The 27,005-nt window shown below is 43.9% G+C and overlaps 2 protein-coding genes across 2 annotated transcripts in view; one reads left to right on the forward strand and one right to left on the reverse strand.

Moving 5' to 3' along the window:
• BMX (BMX non-receptor tyrosine kinase) overlaps positions 1-25,673 on the reverse strand; it is a 46,378-nt gene extending 20,705 nt beyond the window's left edge. Inside the window, exons 1-11 of the mRNA XM_090063224.1 lie at positions 25,437-25,673; positions 24,511-24,657; positions 23,128-23,232; positions 21,391-21,472; positions 19,666-19,785; positions 17,217-17,278; positions 12,192-12,301; positions 8,657-8,716; positions 7,237-7,296; positions 6,556-6,610; positions 5,120-5,199 (exon numbers count right to left, since the gene is read on the reverse strand). Of these exons, the coding sequence (XP_089919350.1) occupies positions 5,120-5,199; positions 6,556-6,610; positions 7,237-7,296; positions 8,657-8,716; positions 12,192-12,301; positions 17,217-17,278; positions 19,666-19,785; positions 21,391-21,472; positions 23,128-23,232; positions 24,511-24,657; positions 25,437-25,616 (1,061 nt within the window). The 5' untranslated portion in view covers positions 25,617-25,673. The remainder of the gene's footprint in view (positions 1-5,119; positions 5,200-6,555; positions 6,611-7,236; positions 7,297-8,656; positions 8,717-12,191; positions 12,302-17,216; positions 17,279-19,665; positions 19,786-21,390; positions 21,473-23,127; positions 23,233-24,510; positions 24,658-25,436) is intronic.
• PIR (pirin) overlaps positions 3,310-27,005 on the forward strand; it is a 125,976-nt gene continuing 102,280 nt past the window's right edge. The window contains exon 1 of the mRNA XM_090063250.1: positions 3,310-3,379. Coding sequence (XP_089919376.1) covers positions 3,332-3,379 — 48 coding nt within the window. The 5' untranslated portion in view covers positions 3,310-3,331. The remainder of the gene's footprint in view (positions 3,380-27,005) is intronic.

Raw genomic sequence — 27,005 nt, forward strand, 5'->3', positions numbered from 1 at the left:
AGAAAATTATTCTGGCACACATCCAGGAGGGGCCAGCAGGGGACTGCATGCTTAGGGGCAACTAACATGGCTTCATCAGTGGCAGGACCTGTCAGACCAACCTGGTGGCCTTCTATGACCAGATCACCAGATCATTAGATGCAGGGGTAGCAGTGGATATAGCCTTCCTGGACTTCCGGAAGGCTTTTGACACTCTCTCTCACCCTGTTCTCATTGAGAAACTGGGGGACTGTGGTGTCGACACTTACACAGTCAATTGGGTCGCCAACTGGCTGGAGGGCTGCACCCAGAGGGTGGTAGTGGATGGGTCCTTCTCAACCTGGAAGGACGTGGTCAGTGGGGTCCCCCAGGGCTCGGTCCTTGGGCCCGCACTGTTCACATCTTCATCAGTGATTTGGACAAGGGGGTAAAAAGCACCCTGTTCAAATTTGCAGATGTCACTAAGATGTGGGGGGACGTGGGCACACTGGAAGGATGCAACAGGCTACAATCAGACCTAGACAGGTTACAGGGGTGGGCGGATAAGAATAGGATGGGATTCAACATAGACAAGTGCAAGGTGATGCACCTGGGGAGGCACAACCAGCACCATACCTATAGGTTGGGGAACTCCCCACTTGCCAGCACGGAGGCGGAAAAGGATTTTGGAGTCATAATTGACTCCAAGATGAACATGGGCCAGCAGTGTGGGGAGGCAGTTAGGAAGGTCATCCGCACCTTGTCATGCATCCACAGATGCATCTCAAGCAGGTCCAAAGAGGTGATCCTCCCCCTCTATGCGGCACTGGTCAGGCCCCAGCTGGAGTACTGCGTCCAGTTCTGGGCGCCGCACTTCAAGAGGGATGTCGACAGCATGGAGAGGGTCCAGAGGAGGGCCACTCGCATGATCAGGGGACAGCAGGGAAGGCCCTATGAGGAGAGGCTACGGGACCTGAACCTGTTCAGCCTCCAAAAGAGAAGGGTGAGGGGGGATCTAGTGGCCTGTTATAAACTAGTCAGGAGGGATCAGCAGGCATTGGGGGAGTCCATGTTACCCCGAGCACCGCCAGCAGCGGCCAGGAATAATGGTCACAAGCTGGCAGAGGGTAGGTTTAGGCTAGATATCAGGAGGCGCTACTTCACGGTCAGGGCGGCTAGGATCTGGAACCAACTTCCAAGAGAAGTGGTGCAGGCTCCTACCCTGGGGGTTTTTAAGAGGAGGTTAGATGAACATCTTGCTGGGGTCGTTTGACCCCAGTACTCTTTTCTGCCATGGCAGGGGGTCAGACTAGATGATCTGCTCAGTTCCCTTCCGACCCTAGAAACTATGGAACTATGAAACTCTTTGCAAGTAAGTTCCCTGCTATTTTAATATTGATACCCACTGTGTTATAAATGATAATTATTATGTTTGTACTGCTTTTATATTGTGTGATTTCTGTTTTAGGCCTAATTTGCAAGTTAGCATAAGTCATGTCAAATTTATATCAAGACTCCATCTTGTGTCCTCTGCCTGGGCATCCCCTGTTTTGCAACTGTATGATTAACATACCCTTCTCATGTAAATTGGTTCCTGGATGAATGAGAGTGATTGGAATACAATGGTAGCAGGCCTCTACTGAATGGCCTGTAATGACTGAGCCATCATCTCGCATCCAGGAACCACGGGTCTCACCCAGGAACAGAGCCAAGCACCCAGCATTTGAAAGACAAAAGACCCTGCATAACCAGCAACTCTACCATTGTAACCCACCATTAGAGACACCCAAAACTGCACATCCCTGCATGGAGCACACATACTCAGTACGCCAGGGGATGACCCTTGCCTGGTTATGCCTCCTGTCACTAGGGTCACACAAGGTCTGCCCCTATAAAAAGGGGCAGTGAAGAGAGACCCAGTGGAAACACCATTTTCATCTGGATCAGACCAGCTCCACGTCACCTATCCACCCCAGAGTCCCTGCCGGCGACCCCCTCTGGACAACACCGAGCTGAAGGAGACCCTGACTGGCCATTGAGGATCAACTTCCAGCCTGGGATAGGTAGATATTATCTGCATACCTCCTCCTACAATTTGGACTCTCTCTCTCTCTCTCTCTCTCCTCCTGGACTTCAGTGGACTTCAGCCCTTGCACCAAACCTCTCTAACCCCTGCTGCCATTGTATGTGCATGCACATGTGTGTGTGTGCGTGTGTGTGCAAGGGAACCAATAAGACATTGTGTCACCATCTCTGCTGTTCAATAAAACCGCTGTCATTGGCAACCCCGAGTTGGGTCATGTTTTACTGAATCCCAGTCCCTTCCCTATCTTAAATTCCAGCTTTGTTCTCTCTCTCTTGCTCAGCTCCAGCCCCTCCACTAGTTTTTCAATCTCCTCCCAATTCCGGCTCCCCTTTTCTGCCACCTCTCAGTCTCTCCTTGCTTTCCTGCTGTCCCTGCTGCCTTTCAGCCTCCTGTGTCATCTATTGCCCTTTCCCTGTGAATTTCTGCTGCCTTTTTCTGCTTTCCTGCTGCCCTGCTGCCTTTCAGTCTCTCCTGCTGCTTTTCCTGTGATTTTCTGCTGTCTGTCTCTCTGTTTTCAGGCTTCTCCTGCACCTTCTGTAGTCCTCCCTGCCCCCCCTGCAGCTTCCCAGCTCCTCGTGGCTGTCCTGCAGTTTTCTCCAGCTCCCAGCACCTACTGCTGCTCCCTGCAGCTTCTTTAGCTGTCCCGGAGCCTTCCTCTGTTTACCCACACCCTGAGCCCCTCTTTAACACCCATACTTTCCCTTAGTGCCATTTTCCCTCTCCCCACCTACCTTTTCAGCTCCCCCATAGCTCTGGCTCCAGTCCCAGCCTCTGTGCCAGTATCACTTCCCTGTTCTGCAGGCTTTGGGCATTGTCTTTTAATCAATTAAGATCAATTAACCTAAAGTTACCCCCCGAGCCTCAGTTCTTCAGCCCTGACCCCTCTAGTCTACCGGTTCTAATCCGAATCCTGGTGACTTTCACTCCCAGCAACTTTCACTCCCTACACTTCTACTTTCTTACCTTAACCTTTCCCAAGGTATCCCAAGTACCCCAAGCACATACATACATACATACACATCACAACACTCAACTTAGGAACTCACCTGTGTATATGTGTAGGTGTCACGGGAGCACTTGGGTGCCCCGTGCCTTGAAGAAAATAAGGAGAGCTGCCAATCACCAGGGCAGCTCAGGTGCCGGTAGCTGGGGCAACCAGGCAGGTCATGTGACCTGAAGGGGGCAAGGCTGGGCCTTTATAAACAGCCCAGGCCAGAGCCTAGGTAGCAGTTCCCTCCAGGCATTTATGGGAGTACTGTGTGGATGGTTGCTGCCTGCTGCTTGACCATGCTGACTGGCTGCAATGATGCAGCAGTAGAGAGGACCCTGAGGGAGGTATGGTTGAGAGCCAGCAAGGCGCGGGATTTGTATGATAAGCCTGGGGCTTATGTTATGTTGTAGCCAACTGGCTAATAGTGTGGTTTAGTTACCATTATACCGGAGGACTGGGTGAGGCTGTAGGGGTGTGAGGTGGCCTCATGGGAGCTCCCCAATAATCTGGGGGTTCCTGGTGCCCAGCAAGGCACAATGAGTGGTGCTGGGCGGGCACAGCTGTTTGTGCCAGTGAGGTGCAGTGTGTGGGGGCAGAGACCCCAACCCTGAGGGCGGTGTTGGCCCCTCAGGCAGATGATCCTGAAGAAGGGCAGGGGCCAGGCACAGCTACATGCCACCTGAGCCCCAAAGCACGAGAGGCATGGCAGAGGCCCCAGACAGGGGGCGCTGGTGCTGAAACCAGCTCGGGGGTGCCAGGTAGGGTGCTGAAGCCCGGTGGGGCGAGTTGGGGAGTAGCTGCATTTGGGCAAGCGACCCAGATGGTGGTCTAGGGGGCCAGGCATGGCTGCGGCCACCTGAGCCCCAACCGGGTGCGGGACCTGAAAAGGGTCCCGGAGGGCTCCGCACAGTTGGAGACGCTAAAGAGGTGCCAGAGAAGGGCACTGGTGCGTGATGAGCACGGGGCGCCAGGTAGGGCACTAAAGGGTAAGGACTTGATAACGTCTGGGAATAGCTGCGAGGCTTGGGGTGTGCTGAAGGGGAGGCAGGAGGCATGCATCGCCCATAAGGCAGGGGTGCATTGGGGCACCCCAATCGGAATGGGGCATAGAGCAGAGCAGTGTCCAAGGTGAGACAAGGCAGCCTCCCTTACTGAACATAGAACATCAAAGACGTGGCGGGCAAGTAGAGGGTGCTGAATCACCTAACTGGACATGGCAGGGGGTGCTAGGGAGCTTCACAACCACTCGCAGGCCCCACTCCGTGACAGTAGGTGGGTGGTATGTGTGTGAATTGGTGAATACACACATATAGATATAGATATCGTTGTGTATGTGTGGTATATGAATTAGTAATCCACATATGTGTATTGGATGTGCAGGTGTTGGTAACTGATTCTGTCTTAATCTGGTGTGTGTAGCGTGTATGGGCTTAAACTGGTGATAGGTGTGCATGAACCTAGACTGGTTATTTTGAGTGTGTGTGTGTGTGTGTATCTGAGTTGCTAGTGTGAGTGTGTATGCCTAGTAGGGGTGTATGAACCTAGTGAGTCTCTGTGTTTGTTAATTGATTTTGATGTGTGCATGTGAAATTGTATACCACGCTCTGCTGTCTAACAGCACAATATTGAGATCCTGAGTGTTGGCCTGACCCCTCAGGGCAACAGCATGACACATTTCTATTCCTAACCTTGCTTTTCTTCTACCTCTGCCAGCCTCTGACTCTTTCCCCGTCCCCATTTTTTTTTTTTTTTCTCTTTCTAACCAACCCAGCCATTACATTAATCTCTGATAAAACCTATTCTTGGAGATGATGTTCTATGTTCAGCTGGCAAGGAAACCAAACCTGTGTGCTCTGCCTCCTGCAAGGAACTTTTCTTTTCAGAGCTTAATGTCATACCTCACTAGGCTCAGTGCAGAGGGATAGCAAAGCTAAAGCATGCATGAATGATGTTTTGAAGCTGCTAATTCAAGTTGCCTAACATTAGTTTAGGTATGATAAATAACTTCAGTACTGGAGAACTGCCATAAGGAACACACCCATAGAGCAAGCAATAGAAATAATACAAGTCTTCTGAATACTCACTCAAGGGCCATGCTGAATACAGATACTGTGTACTTTCCTGCTTGGCTAGATTTTCGAACCATAAAAGAACCTTCTTTTCCCTAAAAGCCAAATGTAATAAGAAGCATCAACTGTTAGCAAACATTCTGAAACAGCAGTTTTGCCTTGGTACATTTCCTTCTATAATGTCTTAAACTCGCATCAGTTTTCAATACCCACCATATTGTTGACTGACTGAACAGCTAGTACATTTTACATCTTTAGGCTATTTTTAATATGAACTACAGTTAAATTATTTCCCTCCCTGCTACTCTAGTCCCTACTCAAGCTGGCATGATCACTTTCTGCTGCTGTGATGGCTTATCAGGATTCTGACTTTCATTTTGAATTTTTTAGGAGTATGATTTGCAACTGCCTCATTCATGTGCCCGAACTGTGTATGTGCACATGTGTGGATGAAAGTAGATGCTCCTGGGTCCAGGTGCACACTAAAATTGATTTTTGCAAGATGACGAGCAACCTCATGCGTGAGTGACTGGTGCCTCCTGAACCTGGAAGGGGCACCCACAGAAGCTGCTGACCCTGTCACGGAGGGCACCAGCCCTACCAACAGCATCAGTGTCAGCCATCAGGGGGTCCACTGTCCATGTGCATCCCCATGCACCCTGTACCAGTTGCCTATGACCTTGGGTTTTTAAATGAAACATGAGAGTGTTGGAATTGTTTGGCACTTTTTCAGTATCATGCCTTCAGTGGTTAGTCCTCCTGCTGACCTCTAGCAGCCCTTTAAGTGGGACTGTCCCTTTCCTAATTTATAGTTCAGACAGCTGGGAAGGAATGCTGGGCTATGGCTCTAGAAGAGCTGTGCACTACAGAAACCTCAGAGACAGGTACCAGTATAATGGGCAGTATGGAAGCAGTGAACTACAAAGGATCTATGCAGATGCATAGTGATGTATACTACTTGCAACTGCAAACCTGAGTTCAAAGCATTTCTCATATTGGGCTTTCTATGAACAGGAGCCTGGCATTTTGTGTACAGCACCCTCCATTTGTATATGCAGTGTGAAATCAGCTTGAAGTAATAGATGACTGGCAGTCTGTCCTTGAAAAAGCCCAGCATTTGCAATAGCAGTTTGGGTATTCAGATCAGAAGTGAAATCTATTGGCAGACTTCTACATGAGGATTTATAGTTTGTCTATCATTTGCAGCAATTAAATTAGTGACATAAGATACTTACATATTGGAACTCTAAAATTATCCACAAACTTCTGGAAACCTTATTATTGCTCCATCTTTGTACTAATTTACTATTTAAGTGTCTGGTGCTCTTACTATACTATGATTATTAGAAGACCATTAGCATCATCTACCCACCTGGAGTAGCAAAACCAACAATAAATACTGAACCATTTCCAGAATAGGTTAAGCCCAGTGAATAAAGGATATTTAGTACCTTTTCTCGCAGTAGTTTCTCTGACTGGGCCCGGGAGATATTACCTGCATACCAGCTGCGGCCAGAAATATTGTGCATGTTATTGACATTATGATACCTGAATAATATATGAGCAAAGCAGGCTGATAAAAAAACAACAAACCCTTACAGGATGATAATTTTAGAATCTTCTTTTAAAAGCCAAGCTCTCTCCTCTGTGGTATATCTACATAGCACAGAGCCACACAGAAATACCTACCATACTTTTTAGCATATAACCCACTCCCTGAATATAACAGCTTATTTTTGGAAGGCCCCAAGAAAGAAAAAAATCTTACCTTGGCGTATGTGAGGTCTGGGGGTCTCTAGAGCTTGGGCCATGTGACAGGGCTGGAGAATGGGGTCTGTATACCGGGGCTGAAGACTCAGGAGTTGGGGGCTACATGGTAGGGAGTTGGAGGCTACAGGACATGCACTGGGGCTGGGAGGACTAGGTTTGCATGCCTAGGCTGGGGGTTGGGGGCCAGGACTGCACATCAGAGCTGAGGGATTGGGGGCCACTGTGGTCAGAACAGGCTCTGCCATGTGGCTTGCAAACCCCTGGCACATGATCCCCAGATCCCAAGCCCCCATCTCTAGTGTGTCGTCTTTGCCTTAAAAGGACTTACAGATTATATGTAAAAAAATTGTCTGCATACTCACTCATGCTTATCAATACGGTCTTCTTCTTCTGATGAATGTTTATCAATGCTGAAGTTTTCCCTACAAAGATAAAATGCTATATTGAAATGAATGTTGATGCTGCCTTCCTCAATTTAAAAACTATATTATAAATATTTTTACTGAGTTAGAGCTATGGTTATGTGTCTCAGCCCAAAGTGGATTTTTTTTTTTTTCATTTGGAAAATTTTAAGAATTTAATTTTATTTCAATTTCTATGAGTTTCCTTGGGGCCAAAAAAAAAGCCCCTTTCCTATGATAAAACAGTCTAATCCAAGGTTTGGTAACACTTTTGGGCAGAGTGCTAAAAACACCTGCAAGCTTGACTTGTAAGATGTTGGGATACCAGGGGCGGATGGTGGGGGAGAGCAAGGGGCCTGATCCTTGTTGTGGCAACACAGCCCTGGCCCCTTCCCCAATGTGCAAGTTCCAAGCAAAACAGCTTTGCATGTCACACTCTGGTACACGTGCCAGGGGGTTGTTTACCTTTGGTTTAACCTCAGCTAACTTCTAACCGCCTTAGCCTTTTGTGATTTCTTGTAGTGAGTCAGAGAGTAAAATGTTCTGTCTGCTTATCCTGATAAACTGGAGGCCTGTGGATTTCAGCTGCATTTTTAAAAGATATTTCATTTGCCTCATTGGAATTTTTATGGAAATCCTCCAAAACAACAAAAACTAAGCATCCTCCAAAACATGCTTTTACCACTGTGGGTAGAAGAAAATTGTATATTCCAAAACAAGTAAACAAATAGCGTCCTAAAAAACCCCTTAGAATCTGAAAAAGCAGGGATTTTTAGCTGTTACTGCCTTCTCCAACGTTCAGGATTTCATAAAATTATATATTCAAAAACTTGTTAGGGGCCTTATTCAGCTTTGCTTCCTCTTTACATGCTATGGGATTATTTTCATGTCATGAAAGGCCTGTTCCTAGCAAATATGTGGTTAATTTGATGTAAAACATAAATTTGTACAAATTTAGGATCAAACTACAAAATAGAGGAAAGCAAAGTTTGATCTGAAAAGCTTTACTTAATCAAAATCACCTGGCTGTCTACAGGACTGCTTATATGCATAAATCATACTGAATGTCTAAGTTTCAGAGTCCTTAAATTGAAGTAAGAATATACAGGGTTAAATTCAAGCCCCACTATAGTTGACAGAAAAATTGTCATTCATTTCAGTGGGTCCATATTTTTATCTGACTTTTACACTTTAAATACATCTGCAAAAAGCATAAGAAGACACATTTTGTTCGATATTTTACAGCACTTTATGAAGAGAATACAGAAATGTATTGAATATGCCATAAACAAACAAAATATCATGGAAATGCAGATGAGCCTTTCATAGATTTATAGATTCCTTAAATAGTAGGGAGAAGAATAGTTGGAGGTTGATTTACCTAAGTTCATCATTGACGGATACGGCTTTCAAAATAGTACTTGGTACAATGCCTTCCTTCCTGAAAGAGGAAACATTTTATATAATTTAAAATCTGTTCTTTTAAAATAGCATATGGGATTAATCAAAGACTTCTTTTGTACGGTCATAGAGATGTTCATGTTCAACTTCTAAAATATTTTGCCTTTCCCTATCATATAGAAGAATGCATAGGCAATGTATGCTGTTCTAGGAAATTGCATGTTGATGAATTAAAATGTGCATTATCATTGAAATAATCTTTGACTTGGTGATTAACTTCTTTGGCAGAAGGATCGGAGCACCCAGTTCTGGGGTAGACAAACATCTTAATCGTTAAAATGAAAAGCACCAACTCCTAGCTGGCAAACAAACCACAGCTGATCACAAGCTTTAGAAAGTTAACGGTTTGCCAACCAGTTTTATTTAGGCTCAATACAAAGAGCAAGGAGGCAATCTTTATGCACTAAAAACAGTTGTGGGTTGTGGGGCTAACTCCCAAGACTTTTAGCATCATAGCCGGTCAGACAAAAACTACCTGGATTGATGAGTATCTCAGGTTGAAAAAAGATAGCTAGGATATTGCTATACTTCAATAACAGTGTGTGAGAGACCCAGCTCAGTATATGCCTACAATGAAGGAGCAGAAAGACAGAGCTTCCTGGGCATAGACTTCACTGTAGTGACAGACTTGAGGACTTCTGAGCAAGGAAAGGGCCTGATGTTTGTTTCCACTGAGTTCAGGGCAATAGGACTGTGTATACCTTTTTCAAGATAAACACAGTAACACCATAAGAAAATGTGACTCTCACTGTTTATAGGTCATCATAATAGAAACTCCCATATAAGGTCTCAAACTCTGACTAAAGATTTTGGCCAAAGAGAAAATATTATAAATAATTTTCTTTTGCTGATGTATCCTTTGTTTCAACTCAAAACAGTATTTTTGACCGCAGAGTACAAGGAACTACCTGTATCACGTGTGTGCATACACTACTTGGACCAGGGGTAGGCAAATTATGGCCCACGGGCCAGATCCAGCCTGCCAGTTAGTTGGATCTGGGCCAGCCCATGGCTGCCCTTGCTGTGCTCCACATAGGGCGTCCGACCCCTGCCTGATCCCATCCAGGACAATGTGCGCTGCTCTCCCACCCTCGCCCACTGGAGGGCCCTGGATGTTCTCCTCCCAGCCCTGGCCCCAGGCTCCAGCCCCACACTCTTGCCAGACCTGGCCCTGAACTCCTGCTGGCCTCAGCTCAGCCTCATGCTGCCACTGGCCCTGGGCCCAGCCTATGATCACAGCCCTTTCCTGGAGGGGCTGCCCCACTCAGCTGCCCTTAGGTGGGTGGAAGGCAGCTGGGAGCCAGACCTGGAGCCCCATGTGCTGGGGCAAGAGCAGCCCAGCTACAGCTTCCCCCCCCCCACCCCGTCCCCCAAACCTACCACTGCTTTCCCTCTCTATACTCCCCACCCCATGTGTTGGGGCTGGCAGGAGTGTGGGACAGGCTGCCCTGGGTGCATGAATACCATGTGCTCCTGAAGGCTGGAAGGGCATGGTGAGCTTCGACAGGTGGAGGCGGTGGTGCTGGTGGCAGTAGGGGTGGGGTGACAAGTACTGACCAGTGGTCGGTGACCACCTGCAGACACTACCAGCAGTGTTGGTGGCAGCCAGTGGCAATCACAGATTGCCTGCAGATGCCAGAGGTGGGAGGTGGGGGAAGGTGGCAAACAGCAATTGCCAGCGCCTTTTTGCAAGGGGTGCACCACCATGGTCAGGAGGTGTACATGCACCCACGTGTATCCCCTATACATTGTCAGTGCCTGGGTGGAAGTGGACAGGGCTCAGCCCTATGTGGAGCACCAGGGAGCAGCCACAGGCCAGAGTGGAGGTGCAGACTGCATCTGCACCACCCAGGTGAGCTCCACTGCATGTTTAGAGTATTTATACATTTATATTTTCTTTGTTTATATGTTTATTTACATATGTTATTTGCATCAATGAATTAATTATGATTAAAAGCTTAATTCCACTCAATCCAACATCCCATGAGGCCTATATAGGACCTCTCCCAGCTCAAAATGTTCCTTCCCACATTTTCCAGGAAGTACTTAGCTGAGTTGTATCTCTAGTCAGGTATTCTCAAAAACTTTCCTTTTGCTGCTCTGCTTTTGCCCTAGCCTGTTCCTAAAGCAATTTCCCATTTACATGAGAAAGTATCCAGCCAGGGCCAATGTAAGAAGTTTCTAACAGGAAAAAATCCTTCTTTTTTAAAAATTTTGTTGAAGGGAATTCCTCCCTTTTGTGAATGCCAAAGGATAGAACTAAGGAAGCCTCAGTACTATGTTGAGAGTAACACTGACCCTCATATAAGACACTATTGTGAAATATGCGTCTTTCCTAACAGTCCCCATAAACTTTGTGGCTGTTACTGTTATTGTAGGAACATACTGAAATAAAAATGAATAGAGACTATTTCAGGTAGTGACTATTTTAAATTTTTCCTAATAGGGCAGTTGGCATTTGAGGAGTGGGATGGAGTAAGCAGAGAAATCAAGATACTCAAAGTATAAAGAAATAAAATATCTAATTAGCTGTTGTAATTAATGTAAAACCCTCTTTTTTTTTTTAATTTGAAAAAAACTATTATTATAAAGTTTGCAAGTAGTTGACTTTTTGTGGACCTGGGTGATAGAAAATGGGGTTCATTCTTTTCCCTAAAACAGGGGGTGTCACCCAGGGATACACATACACCTGGAGTACTTCGAACAGTCCTAGGGGATATCCGCAGGTGAGTCGGGATGGAGGCGCCCCCACTTCCCAGGACCAGGGCTGGGGTGGGGTGAGGGCAGCGGTGTTCCTCTGCAGGGAGGGGAAGCTCACACCCGGTGGCCCCCACTGCCACACACCAGCCTGGTGAGCTTCCCCACCCTGCAGAGGGGCATCGCTGCCTGCAGCCCAGGCTGGTCAGCTGCCCTGGCCCACCCTGGCCCTGCTCCTAGGAGGTGGTGATGCTCCATCCCCACCTGTCGCTGCACTGTCCTGCTTCCCTGCTCCATGTCCAGCCACACACTACCCCCCCCACACTCGGGCATTCAGCCATGCACTATACCCGCCCCCACTTGGTGTTCAGCCTTGAGCTATTCCCCCCTCCCCCTCCTCCCCCATTCAGTGTCTGGCCGCTGGGGGTACTTAGACTAAAAAAAGGTTGAAAACTTCTGCCCTAAAACTCCATATCACTTGGTTACATGAATCTGGGTACACGAATCTGAGAGCTACTCTATTGTACCATCTATTTCTGACTGTAACAAGGATTCAGGGGCAAGATACAGAGGCAAGAGAGAGAAAGGCAGTGTATAGAAAAAAACTCACAAGATTAGTTAGAACAAGTTTAAAGAGCCACCACAATAGTTATTGTTAGATCCTGAAATGTACCAATGGCAGCAGGAGTGTGTAAGAGTGTGGAATCAAAGCAGTCACTGAACAAAAAATCTTCATCAGCTTTGAAGACTGAACTTACCCTTCCACGTCCCTCACTTTCCACTGTTCTGGATCTTCTTCTTTCAGAACATAATACTGGCTGTTCCTGACAAGTGGGATATCACAGTTTCCCTGGGGTTCATAGTTATACTGAAAGACATTGCTGATGTTAGAACCTGAGGCAAAGTACTATGCTTCATCTTTTGAAGGCAGAGACCACAAAATGACAATGAAGCATGTTATGGGTTACCATAGGAAAAAATACTTAGTGTTTAGATAGCAGTTTATATCTTCAATGTGCTTGACAACTGCGAACAAATTAATTTAGAATGTGTATGGTTTACTACATGTGTATGTGTATATTTGTTCATCTATTTAGAAATACATTCCAGCATCTGCAGTTCAAAAATAGTGAAATACAAAGTAAACTTGGTTAAAATGAGGCATGGTCCTACTCTGGCACATATAGAACTGCGTATTTTATAAAATTAGCTCCAACAAAGATCTTTCAAGACACAAGAGACATAGTTCTGTACTATAGTTGAGAAAAGAATTGAGTCCAACAAATTAAAAATTGCACCAGAAGGAATGACGTTATGAATGAGGTCAACCCTCTATGGGTTTGCTTTGTGAAGATTAGATATTAGAGATGTCTCATTGTGGCAGGGCACTATGTGTGCCTGCTACTTTAAGGCCCTGCAGCTGGCAGCCTCCAGGTGCCTAAGGAGGGCAGCCATTTTAGGTTCAGGGCTGCCTACATAAACAAGGCAGTTTGGCTGTTGGAGGGCAGACAATAACATTGCCTGGTTAGAGGGCTGCTGAATTTCATCTGGCAGTAAGGGAGGAGCTGCAGGGGATGGTAGGAGGTTTCTAGTCCTGGGTATGACCTGAAACTACACCCTGCTGGGAGTGGGTGGCCTGGTGGGGCTTCCAGTGGTGTGGGAGCCCCCAGGAAATGCCAGACCAGTTACCACCCTGGTGAAAGGTAGTTTGGGGTGCCTTAACCCCTAGCTCTCACCTCTGGGTGGGTTGTGTGCACTGAAGATAGTTGTGGGGGTGCAAGCCCCATGGAGGAGAGTTGGAGGCCAGGTGTGGCCAAGGCTGCCTGAGCCCTGTGGGGGTTTGAGACCCTGAGGAGGAGAAAATCATAGAATCTTAGAAGTAGGGTTGGAAGGGACCTTGTAGATTTTCAAGTTGGGGCTAGGCATGGCTATGGCCACCTGAGCCCACCTGTGGAGGGAAGCCCCAAGACCCTGAGTAAAGGGGGTGTTATGAGCAGTGTGGAGCCCCCAGTGTGAGGGGAGCAGTGTGTGGAGCCCTGAGAAGGGAGAGGGGGCTCAGCCAGAGAGAGAGCTGAGTCCTGACCCCAGTAAATTCTCCAATGTGGGGAGGCAGAGTTTGGGTTGAATACAACACTGGTAGTAGCATCATGACCTGCTGCCCAGGGGGGGAGTGAGAGTCCCCTGTGAGACCCTGAGGCACCAGTTGTGGGGAGCTGGGGTACCTCACACCACATCTGTAAAGGAGGACCCAGAGAGGGGGACCCTCGGAAAAGAGTACGGGTCATACAGTGAGGCCTGCCAGAGCTTCCCCTGACTGGCCCAGGCAGGGGCCAGGACCAGGAGGGCAAGGAGGCCCAACAGGAGGGACCCCAGGCCCCTGGCTTTTGGGTGTCCCAACTGTCCTGGAGGTGGGCTGGGGCTAGTGTGAGCTGAAGGTTCCAGTGAGGGGACCACACCTGAAGGGGAATTGATGGCAGGGCAATATCTGGCCTGGTATGATAGTGGCAGTGTCCGCCTGAAGGGAGGAACTCAGTTGGGTGTCCTACAGCAAGATTCTGGGTCCCATTGTGGGGGATTGGCATGTTTGAAAACATGATGTCATCTGTGAGGCTTGGGCTGCAGTGTAGGGGAGGAATGGAGCTGCAGATAGCACCCCCTAGCAGCAGGGCAGTAAATGGGTAGCCTCCCACCTAACTACAACTATTAATTAATCAGTCGAGATCAAGGCGTGGCGGGCAAGAAGGTGAGTGGTTTGCCCAAAAACAGGTGGGTGGGCCATGTGGAGATCGGCCCTGGTAGGCCCCCTGTTGCACTCACAATAGCAAATAAGTTTATACAATGGGTTTTAACTCGTATTTACACCTCTTACACTTTGTGTGTCATGAAGTGTTGGTGCATTTTGCTGATGTAAATGTCCTGATACTAAATGGTTTCAGAAGGCCCCAGTGTGCTTCCCTCCTTCCCATGCCCTTGTAACAAGGCATTTAGTAGAATTTACAGATTCATTGGCACCTGACATGACCACACCATAAGCACTTCTGCTATGGCCCTGAATTTGCAACCTCTGGGCAAATTCAACTGTACACCTTAGCAGCCACACCACCCAGCGCCTGGCCTCAATATACTACAGTACAACCTCATAAACTGAGCATGTTTAGGACCGAGCACCTGCTGGAAATTTGAAAGTTCTGGATTTTTGAAACTGGAGCAGCGGCCAGTCATGGAGTGGCGGGGGGGAGAGTAGCGGTGGCTGGTCCTGGAGCAGAGGCTGTACACAGAGTGGTGGCATGGGGTGGCGGGTGGTGGATGGCAGCGGCAGGTGTCATGTGCTAGTTTCCCCCTCCACTGCTCTAGGACCAGCCACTGGTACTCCTTGATGTAGCGTATTTTTAAAAAGTGCCAGATCTTCAGGAATTCTGGATTTTTTTTTTTGATATCTGGATTTGTGAGGTTATACTGTTTTACACAACAGGTTCATTTAAAAAAAAAAAAAGTACATTGACCAACTCTTAACACACGTTTTATTTCTTTTTCTAAAGATGATAGGCAGAAACTATGACAATAGATAATCAAGTCTGATTATTTGTAATGCAAAACTATGGGAACTATAAGGGCTATGTTTCATAAGTGATATATTTGGCTCTTTCACTAAGACATCCCTAATACATCTATAAAATGGAAAGTGTAATTTCTTTTGGCCCATCGGAGTTTTCATATTTTATTATATTTTATTTATTTGTTGTGGTTATAGTAGTAGTAATATTAGGCATATGTCTGTCTCACAAGACAATAAGATGATATTAAGTGAGAGATCAGCTCTCTGAACGTAATCCTCACTTGAAAAATAAAGCAAAGCTGGAGTGACCTCTCCAGGGCACAAAAAAACTGTGCAATTTATATAGAGACCCTGAGCTGCCCACACCAGTGTCCCCCTCTCAGTATAGAGGTCACAAAGAAGCACGCTATGCTTCTTTACAATTTGCTTTAAAAAAGGCATAATTTTCCAGAGAGCACTTGGCATTTTTCCCTGATTTTGCTGCCACTGTACAGTATTTTTCATTTTTAAAAAATAGGCAAACAGATTAAAATGAGTCCCTCCTGCTATTTCAGGCTTCCTAGATCTTTATAATCTCTTTCTACCCTTTGCTGTGCATAATGATGGCATAATTTTTTTTTTTCACTTGAAGCACTGGTAAATCTGAATTTTGTAGCTGACCTCTTCCTGAACGCATGAGGCCAGTAAGACTCAATACTTCAGCCGTGTAAAGTTTGTGTTATAATAAGTACACATATTATGCCATTAAAGTAGGGACTTATGACTAGACACAGAGGTAAGGAGGAGGTTTTCCTGGTATTTATAACTATGTCTAGCTCCTCCCTGAACTGGGGCTCTGAATTTTTTTACTAGCTGGACTCAAGACCTGTCCAATGTAATTAAAATCTCCTTACTTTAATCTTTTAAGCTACTTGTTAAATATCATTATATCATTTTAAACAGTTATTTGGCTCTCTCAGACCCTCCTCCTCCAGCTCAGACTGGGAAAAACCTAGCCTGGAGCTCCCTTGTTTTCCTTCTCCCTACCTCCCATCTTGCAGACAGCACTGGAGTTGGGGGACAGAGCTAGGAGAAGAGGCTACAGGCAGGCAGCCTCTCTCCACTGGATCAGCTCCAAAGTAGAGCTCAGTGCTCTCCTCCCATCAAACAGCAAGACCAGCAGTTCTATATAACATATAGCTGCTGGATTAGATGCATCTTGTTATGTGACAGCAGTATTAACCTTTGTAAGTGAGCTGTCATGCGAATCAGACCAGCCAGTAGTTGTTATACTTTTAATAAAGGACTTGCATAGAATTTGAACTCTGGAGCCCATCTGGGTATTGTCATGAACCTGCTTTTTAAATTTCCCATTCAAAATATCTCCTCAGGATTAGGAATGATGAGCTATAAAATGAGTCAACTTGCTCAGCAGATGATTTGCGTGACTGATAATCTCTCTAGAAAGACAAAGCAAGCCTTTGACAGAAACCAGGATGGGCTGTGATATTTGAAACCAGTTCTATTCTTGCTTGGTCATAGGAAAATTATCCTCAAATGTTATGACCAGAACAGGTGTCAAAAACCTTATTGATACAACAAGCATCTAGCCTAGTTTTGGCAACTTTTGTAATTTCTATCAAACTTTCTGTGAGTGTTTTTTTTTTTTTTTTTTTTACAGCCCTTTCTGCCTGAGTCAAGTAAATTTACGGGGATCATAGCTTTCATTTCTTAAGAAGTAAGTTTCTAGCCCTTTTGGTTGTACAGAACAACTGGAAAATATGACCTAAAGGTCCCTTAAAGATTCAAAAGCTAGAACTTAAACATGGAGAACACCAGATTTCCTCTTACTTCATGAAAATGGATTCATAGAGAGAGAATTTGTAATCCAGAATTTTAAATATTATAGGCATAGTTTCCACACAGATGACAGTTTTGCTAATAGTAAACTATCTGAGACTTTCCAGGTTCTGCAGTGTCCCCTCAGAAAATCCAGAGGCATATGGACAAGGTAGTAGTGGGTGCATGGAGAATTGGATGGACTGGAGGACATACTACCATCTGTATTTTTCTTTCCTTTCCTCTACTGTGTACTGGGTGCCAGGGAAACTTCAATAATGTCAAAGTACCTCCCACTGAAGAGCTGTCTGGAGCTCTCCTCATTTCCCATGTTACCCAGGTGCTGAAAGAAGAATTTGTCCAATAAACAGGATCTACTGTAAGCAGACAGTAAAAGCTTTTTACCTACCAGTGGTCGAGGGTCAGGAGGCAGTGGTTTCACAGGACTGAGTGTGCTATCTAGAGTTGTATCTATTGTGAAAGAGAATAAAAGTAAAGCAATGTAAAGCATGAATAGAAGGCTGTTTTCACTGACATTGTTCAACTGGTAGCTGAGAAGGTGAGGGCACTAGTGCAGAAAACTCCCTGATCACTGCCAACACTTTATCTCCATGTTTGTCCCCTCCTGTGTGAGAATGACAATAGCTAAAATGCTGGAGGCTCCCTGGAGTTTTCTTACAGGAGCACTCCCACAGCTGCTGCTGTTAATTGTTTCCAGCCACACTCAGAGATGCAACACTTTTTGCAGTTATTAGTATTTAATTAAGAAATAGAGCATTTGCTATACTGTTCCTGCCTCTCCCTTTCCATTCTTCTACATTGAACATAGAAACTTACTGACAGCAAAACAGCTGCTTTTTGTATTTGTAATGGTATATGGGTTTGATAGCATTATTTGCATGTATATTTGCTTCTGAAGGAACATAATGCCATTCAAATTACAGTAATAAGTTAACTGGCAAGCCTTTACAAAGATAATACATTTATGTAGTGTTTCTGTGCCCTCCCCACATATATAACACCTATATTCACACTGGAGTATCATTAAGGAGTTCACCATCATTAGGACCAAATTTTGAAAAGGGGCCTCTAAATGTTGGTTAAAATATCAGGCATATAGATTGGGTTTATAGGTGTTTAAGCCTACATTTTCATTAGTTTTGAGTGATTCCATTTTTGAGCACTCATCTAGAAACATTTCAGGCCTAGCTTTCAAATGTGTCCCATTGACTTCACTGTGATTCCTCAGCACCAGGGCTCAGTATCTCAAAAAAAAATGTCACTTGCTCAAACTGGAGGCTTACAAATATTGTGCCCACTTCCAGAATGTAGGTCATAAATAGGGGAGGAGAGCTGCTTTCCCCTTGCTGTCAAGTTAAAACCTCTAGTACATGTATTCTTAGATCATTGTAGTTAACTTCTAGTCACATAATCTAAAAATGTAAGCCTAAAGAACAAATGGAAGAAAAGATATGACAGATTCTATTTTTAATTAAAAAGAAGAAAGTTAAAAGAAAAAAGTGGAAATTCCAATACTGTGGCATGGTCTGAACATACTGCTGGAGTCTCCATTCTCAGGGGTATTGTGTGTACTGTCCCAAGGTTTCTAGGTCTTCCACTTCAATTTCTATTTCAATTTTTATTTTACATTTTTGCCAAATGGTGCTGGAAGGGCTCATGAGTTGAGTAGTGTAACCAGGGGTGGGCAAGAACCCCTCCCACCCCTTCAAAGCACTAAATTAGGAGAGGTGCCAGAATCACCCCCCCCCTTGTGCAGTCCATGCCCTGGTAGCATTCTCATGCCAGGTCCCAGGTGCTGCTGTTGAAAAGCAACAGCCAGGGTTGGCAGAGCACATGCAGAGGCAGCAACAGCTCAGCTGGGACTATGTAGGAGTTCCTGGGGTGGGCAAGACTGCTGGTCCCTCCCCACTGTTTTCAAATCCTTCCCCCTATGTGCCCCCTGCACCAGGCTCTTAGAACTGGTCCCACCTCACTCCCACGCCTGCTCTCAAAATCGCATTCTCCACCTGCTTTCTCACAGAATTGGCCCCAGGTGCCAACTCTGCTTGTTAGGCAGCTGCATTAGTTCATACTATATGAGAATTTGCTTTATTTTCAATAATATCAGGTTCCCAGAAGTACTCATCTCTTGAAGTAATCTGACTGGAACTTTTTTTTTTAACTAAACTTGCTAACCAGCAGCATATAGTTTATAATGGTTAAAATTATTTTTCAATTATTCTCTTGAGTCCTCTGCACTTTATTGCAAACCTATGTCTTTTAAATGCAGATTCCAGAAGATATCCAAATAAGCTTAGAAAGGGGGAAGTATGGGCCTGTTTAGAAATATTGTCCAGTTTATAGGTGTGATGAGAGAGGTCAGTTTTACTTTGGAGTAATATCAAACTGAATCCTTTCAAATAGACTCACTTGTTTTCTGTGCTGAGTTTGTGGTGTTTGTAGATAATCTGATTATTCAAACTCTAACAATAAAGAATTTTGGTTTTATTTTCCTGTAGCATAACACAGTATTTTAACCAGAAAACTGAAGAAAGAAAAGAGTGAATTTACTTTTGTTGTCTTGTGAACATAAAGTATAATATTGCCATTATCTTTTTGTACAACCATATCAAATCAGAGTACGTCTCATCTATCACATTATTTTTCCCTCAATGACATTGCAGTACTATTAGTGGAAGTTAAGCATACACATCAAGAAGAATACTAGACAGCTTTTATATCTACCGGTTGATTAGAACTGTATGTACTGATTTATATGGATTTAGTAATGTAATGAAAAACACCATTTAAAAACTAAAAACATATTCAAAGGGAAACACAAATAAATGGCACATTACATTTCTCCCAAATGGTGCATCCAGGAGCTCCTTTACAAGTCTGGTTGCAACAGAGAAACTTCCCATTGGTGAAGAAGCCTTTGTGATACTTGTTCAGTAAATCAGCATTCCCTCTAATTTCTGGAAAAACAAGGTGGGGAAAAAAGAACTTGAACAGGCTTTCTGATAGAACATGACTTGTTAGTAATATGGAGGGGTAGACTCAGTAGTTGTGATTCAGGATTAAGACAATGATTTTAATAGACTGTTAAAAATTTTATTTAACTAATTATAGAAGAAACAAAATTATATATAAAAATAGGCAAGATGATTTTTGTCCTCTAATTCCATTCAATTAATACATATTATAGAAATAAATGAGGGGAAAAAAAAATACCCAGTACACCAAATGACAAGCTGACTGTGTGAAAAGAACGGAAAGTGTATTGACTAAGTCAAGAAGGAATAACCTCTTAAATAAGCACTTTTTATTTTGTAATAAAAACACCCCTTCATTCTGTAGAAATGGTTTCAAATATTGTAAATGACACTGTAGTGTTTGAAGCCAGTGCTTTAGGGTTTGTTTTGGAAAGTAATTAAAACAAACTTTAACAGTACAGGGTGAGGTTTTAAAATCAGTAGCTTAAAATAAGGCTCCCTATATTTATATATTCAAGAATTCTGAGAACCCACGAAGATAGGAGCTACTGGGTGTTTGAAACTCTTAACCCACAGCTATTTATTAATGCTTTTATAGCTGTCCTTTCCTTAAAGAATCATAAGCATTTCACTACAGTGCACCTTACAGGCTTTCTACAATATTATGCTACTTTTCAGCAACCTTATTTTAAGAACTATACCTTGCTAGATTGCCACCCTTGAATATAAATTCAGCTGAAGACACCGAACCAGATCTCAGGGTTACTTCTTATGACAAAGGCAAACTAACAAAATTATGGTGAGTTAAAATATGACAGGGACATACCACAGAACTTGATATGTAGTGTCTATTTGCCCTCTTTTACCCCTGTCCTAGGGCAGCTTAACTCCCTGTGAAATAGGACAGTATTGCTCAGTGTTGGCTTCCATTTACCATATGGTAAGAACAGGCATGCAGGCTGTTACCATGTGTGGTAAGTCCCTATCTCCTATTAACTCACTGTAATCTGTACATTTGTCCATACTCTAAAGGTCAGACCCCATTCTGAGATATCAAAAAAACCCAAACAACTTAATGGACAAGAAACCCTGTGAAAAGGAAGTCCAGGAGTTTCCATCATGGAATTCTGTCAGGTGAATAAAATAGGCAAAAGATACAGCTACCAAAAACATTATCTATCAGAGACTAAGACTCTCTATATAAAAGCCCTCCAATTGTCCACTGGCCTTGTGCACCACTCCTTTATCTGTCCACTTAGAACCCTGCTGGCCTCTGTCCCCAAGCTCTACCTAAGAAAGATTTTAATGAAAAAGCAATCTTCAACAATTTCTCCCAGTGAAATGGAGAGAGAATCTGTGGGCTCATTTTATTTTGACTTATTTTTAATGAGAGGTTTTAACTTCTTGAAAATTCTGCTGTTCCGTAGAAGGGGGGATCGGGACTGAAAATTACTGATAAAAATATTGCATGAAAACAATAAAATTAGAATTTTTTTTCTTTATTTGCATGAATTCTATGAACAAACCTCCTTCATTTTTAAAACAAATGCACAAAAAATCCCTCACAAGTAGTAAAACTAACCTCACCTTTTTGCAAGGCTTTCAGCCATCGACTTCGGCTTTCTTCATTAGGTGTGTAGACATAAAGAAGGCCATCCTTGTACACTATCTAAAAAATATGGGAAAGCAATTCACTGTACAGTCAGTATATCCCAGCTGGCTCAAAGTCCATTAACTATAATGGGGTGGGAAACAAAGGGTATGGGAACATGCATAAGAAACCCAAAAATCAAGCTCTGCAGAGCAGCTGACACCAAAAGACAAAGAGCCAAAATATTTGGGTTCACCGTTAAATAACTGTGCCTTGATTTTCTATGATTGTGAAGTAAGGGCCTTAACCAGTAGTGCTTCAAGTGGCCAAGTTCTAGCTGGGATAAGACCACAATTTCACATCATAATTAGAAGTAAAAAGCCTATATGCCCTATGGTTCTTCATAGAATCATAGCTTATCAAGCCAGAAGGGGCTGTTGTGATGACCTCGGCTAGCTTTCTGTCCCGGTAAGAGGCATACAACTTCCCTGAGTCAATTCCTGACTGAATTAGGGCACCACTTTAAGGGGAAAAAAATCACTGATTCTTTTAGAGATTAGATGGAGCATCTATCAATGACATATTAAAACAAAAGCATGTGATATCCAAAACCACATATTTCATGTTTGTATATAGCATTACAGAAAAATAAATTATTATACACACTTGAATATATGTACACAAGATCTCATCTACATTCCACACAAGTGAATGAGAAGGCTCCCATTACTTTCAGTGGTCTTTGGTCTTAGCCTATAACAGTGGTCACTAACCGGACAATTGCAATCTACTAGTTGATCAGGGAGCCCCTGACAGTTGATCACAGTCTGGGGAGGGGGGCTAGTACCCCCCCAGACTGAGATCGACTGTCAGAGGCTCTGCAATCAGGAGTGGCAGGACACGTGAGGAGCAGCTGGGACACAATCTGGGAGTGGCAGGACATAGGAGCAGCAGGATGCATGTGGCACACCCCATTCACAGATCAGGGGGCATGTGCTCCCCCCAAATGTGGAGCAGCGTGGGCAGCTGCAGCAGCAGTACAGGAGGGAGTGGGGCTGGAGCAGGATCAGGCCCTGCAGCCAGGGTGGGAAGGGACAGAGCCATGAGCAGTTTGTTTGGGGGCATGCACTCCAGGAGGGCACAGGGGGTGTGTGCCTCTGGATCTGCACAGAGAGTGGGATGAGATGAACTGCAGCTGTGGCTCTTCCCAGTGGATAAGCTGCTTATGGCTTCATTCCACCTCACCTGGGCTGCAGGGCTTGTCCCTGCTCCAGCTTGACTCTCTCCCTCACCACCATTGGCAGGGCAGATTGAGGCCCCAGCAGTAAGACAGGGCTGGGGCCTTGATCTGTGCCCCCCCCATGGCCCTTTCCCCTCCCCCCACCCCTTCCCACACCGACTTACCTGCTGGGGGGGCACCCCCAAATAAGTTTTTATCCCTCTGCCTCGATCTGCCCCCCCTCTTCCTTTCCCACACTTTCCTGTTCCAGAAGTTGGGGGGAGAGGGGGCGTTGGCAAGGGGTAGAAGTAGATCTTGGCTTGCTTTTAAATTCCAAAAGGGATCTCCTACTGAAAAAGGTGGAGACCACTAGCTTATAACAGCATGGCTTCATTTTCAATCTGCTACAAGTTTTTGTTACAGTTAGGAGTGCCACAAGATATTATTCTCTACAGTTAAGATCCTCAAAATCTGCAGGAGAACATTTGTTGCCCTTGATATTTTGGAATCTCACCTGAAATGGATATTGTCTCTCCAAAGGAGTTGGTTCATCAAGATTTACAGTTTCAACACATCGTATTTTCTTAATATCAATTGATCCCTTTTTGCTTCCTTTTTTCTAAGAACAGAAATTGAAGCAGAATGCAAGGTGGTTCTCAGAATTTCAAACACAAAAATCAAATCAAAATTAATTGATCAATGTGAGTTTTACAGATTGATGCTTAAATCTAAGCAGTAGGGTAATTGCATGTTTCAACTAGAATGAGTATTTTTACTTCTTCACATTCATTACTATTTTTGGAAAAGTATTAAGAGACATTCATGGCATGTTATCTTGTATTCCAGACATGGACAAAATTCCCTTTGAAATTAAAGTAAAAAGATTACAAGACTGAATCCATCCACCAGTTTAAGAACTTTTTTCTTAAAAAGTTCTTAAACTGGAATGCACAAATGAGGAAGGAGAAATCACTGAAACAAATGCACAGATGAGGAAGGAGAAATCACTGAAACAAAAAAAACCAGGTCTGGAAGGGAACTGTGGAGGTCATCTAGCTATCCCTTGCCACCAGTAGGTTTATATCTACCTAGCATGCAGCAGTCCCTAATGGAAAGTGGGAGTCTGGTTATTGTCTTTATTACTTTGTTAAGATACATGGGCCCAATCATACAACACTTACTTATACAACAATTCATAACAGGAGCGTATACTGTTCAGTCACAAGGGAGGACACTCTTCTGAGCACTCATTCTATGATATGCAGACATCTTACAGAGCACAATTGTGCTTAACCATTTACTTTAATGTGGAATAAACTCTACACTGACCTGTATAAATGAATTCTGAAGAGCTGTCAGATATGCAAAGAAGCTCAGAGCCTGCCAGTAGGAAAACATGCCTGTTCAGGACAGTATTTAAGTATGTGCTTAACTTTAGGCATGCGTAAGTCTTATCGACTTCTATGGGAAATAAGCCTAGCTCTGAGGTTAAGCATAGGTTTACATGCTAGCCTGTAAAGACTTATACATGGACTTAAGTGTTTTTCTGGACTGAAATTAGGATTTGGGCCCATACCATTTCTAAACAGAACTTTGAACAAAGTGTACTACATCCCTGCTACATGGTATCTACATTGATGAAGAAAATGAGAGGAAATTCAAAGTTTTGGCTTTTGAGACAGACAGGATCTCTGTCCCATGCACACATGCTACATATGCTAAAAAATACAAGTCTTAATATGCATGCTATGACTTTGAATTGCTTGAGTCTTATGCATTTAAATTGTCATGGTATAATTTCAGTATTAAAGTGTCTAATTCTACACAATTGAAGCAGATTTTATAAATAGACTTTGGAAAATCTTTGACCTACGTAGTTAAAAAAATGACTTCATACCTGTTTGTCATATTCATGGTAAGAAAGATGTGTTTTTGTCAGAACAAACAGCCTTTCTTTGTAATTATTTGGTGACATTTTTTTCTTCTGTTGCGACTTCTTTAAAAGAACTTCTTCCAGAATTGAATTGTTCTCCATTTTGTTACCCTAAAAGAATTGCAAATAGTCACTTTTATTAATAATAAGACAAATATCTTTAAAAATGCAACAAGATAATTGCCCTTATTAATGGATTATAAGGAATTTTAAAGTCAAATTGTAATGAATTTCTAGCATGCTGTAACAAGCTGTTATGAAGACTGTATTTCATATTTTATGAACATGTAAAACAGGTTAGTTTTTTAACTTAAAAAATAAACAGGTTATAGGAAAATTGAAGTTTAAGATAATGTTTCAAGTAAGTCAGTCTCTATCCTTTTGTTGCCTGAACATTTTTTCTTTTTAAATTCTTGTTTTGTGTCTTTAAAGGAACTGAAGCTATGTTAAGTACAGATATGTCATACTTGAGGATAGTAAGGAAATCATTCTAGCAACAATCAGGAACAAAATCTTCAGGTTGCTGTCCAGAAAAGCAGAGTGTTGGTCAGAGTGGACATTTTCAATTTCTTGTTGTCAATGCATATGAACAAGAGTCTCACTTATCATGTAAAGAGAGATAGTTGGCCACCTTAGTTTGAAGTCGGGCAGAAGGCAAGACAGGGTAGCATTTTAGAAACTAACTGGTTTAGACATGCGCTGTCATGAAAGCTTATGCCTTTCTGAATGAACTAGTCTCAAAGTTGCTACCTTGCCCTGCCTTATCCTGTAAAAAAAGAGTCAAAAGGTGAAACTATTCAAATACAGTTTGTATTAATTAGTATGTACAACAATACATAGTACAAGGAGAAAACCCTTCGATTTTTTTAAAGCTTTGGATTTTAAGTTACCTCATTCAAATGTTGCACTTGCAGGAGAAAGTATGTCCTTTGTGAATTGCTCTCTGTCTGGTGTCCTGCTGAGCTGTAATGTGCATTATGTTCCTTTAAATGCAGAGAGTCTATCAGAAAGAATATATTTGCATGCCATTCATCACACCTACCTCCTCTCTCCCTATCATCATCAGACATCTATGCTTGTTCTTCTAGGTTGGTACATAATTTCCATAATTTGATTTTAAACCTTTCTTCTCAATATCCCATAGTTACCAGCTGGTATCTGACCCACAGCATTATGATCCTGTGTCCCAGGTAGATCCCTCCCATCATGGGATAGGCTTGTTCAGAAGTACTGGGATAGTTAGTTCAGAGGTAAGCTAACTTGTAATTTCCCTGTCACCTTTACAATTACAATGCTGTGCCCCTTTCATTCAGAATGATAGAGTGTTTAGCTTTTTTACCTTGGAGCTGGACTGCATGAACGGTGGTCATACATTCTTCATATTGCTGTCAATTCAGCATAAGCAGAGGCTTAAATTTAAGTATCTGATTCATCTCATCACTATTCAGCAAAGCACTTACACATTTTACTTTGAGAATCCAGACCTCTGACTATTTAGTAGCTTGAGCTCTGACAATCCGTCCCAAAATAGTTAATTTTCCTTTTTTAGTTTAATTTTTTTTACTGGGGGCTCCTGATAATTTGATCTTTAAGTTAGATATGAAGGATTTTTAATTAATTATTTTATAAAGAAAACTCAACCAGGTGTAGGACCTGCCCACGTAAGAGCTCAGGTATATACCAAGGGACCAGTTGTCTCTCAGGAAGCGGGGGGGTGCCCAAGGCTCTCTCGGGGGGATTAAGGTGTCTCTTCACTAATGCAAGAAGCATGGGGAACAAGCAGGAAGAGCTTGCTCTCCTGCTTGCAAATAGTGAAATAGACCTGGTTGGCCTAGTGGAGACATGGTGGGATGACTTTTGACTGGGCAGTAGACATAGAGGGCTACAGGTTGTTTAGAAGAGATAGGAAGGGGAAAAAAGGTGGGGGGAGGGTTGCGCTCTATGTTAGGGAACAGTATACTAATTCTACCTTCCAAATGGGACCAGAGGAAGGCTTAACTGAGACCCTGTGGGTCAAACTTCAAGGGGAGCAGGGGGAGAGGGATCTGGTGGTAGGGGTTTACTACAGGCCACCACATCAGGGGGAAGAGCTGGATCTGGAATTTTCCAGGCAGCTGGGGGAGGCCGTGCATGCAAAGGATGTTGTGGTCATGGGTGATATGAATTACCCTGGCATCAACTGGGAGGAGCAGTCGGCCAGGTCTAGCCACTCATGAAGGTTCCTGATGTGCGTACAGGACCTATACCTCGTGCAGGAGGTACATGTCCCCACTAGGGAAAACACTGTACTGAATCTGGTGTTAGCCTCTGGGGATGACTTGGTGGGGGAGCTGCTAGTACAAGGGAGGCTAGGAGACAGTGATCATGAAATGATCCAGTTGGCTATTCAGAGAAAGATGGGGAGGGTAACTAGCACAGTGCAAATGCTTGACTTTAGGAAAGCCAACTTCGATGTGCTC

The sequence above is a fragment of the Crocodylus siamensis genome, chromosome 1, assembly GCF_052110815.1.
Source record: "Crocodylus siamensis isolate JL-2025a chromosome 1, ASM5211081v1, whole genome shotgun sequence".
NCBI lineage: Eukaryota > Metazoa > Chordata > Crocodylia > Crocodylidae > Crocodylus > Crocodylus siamensis.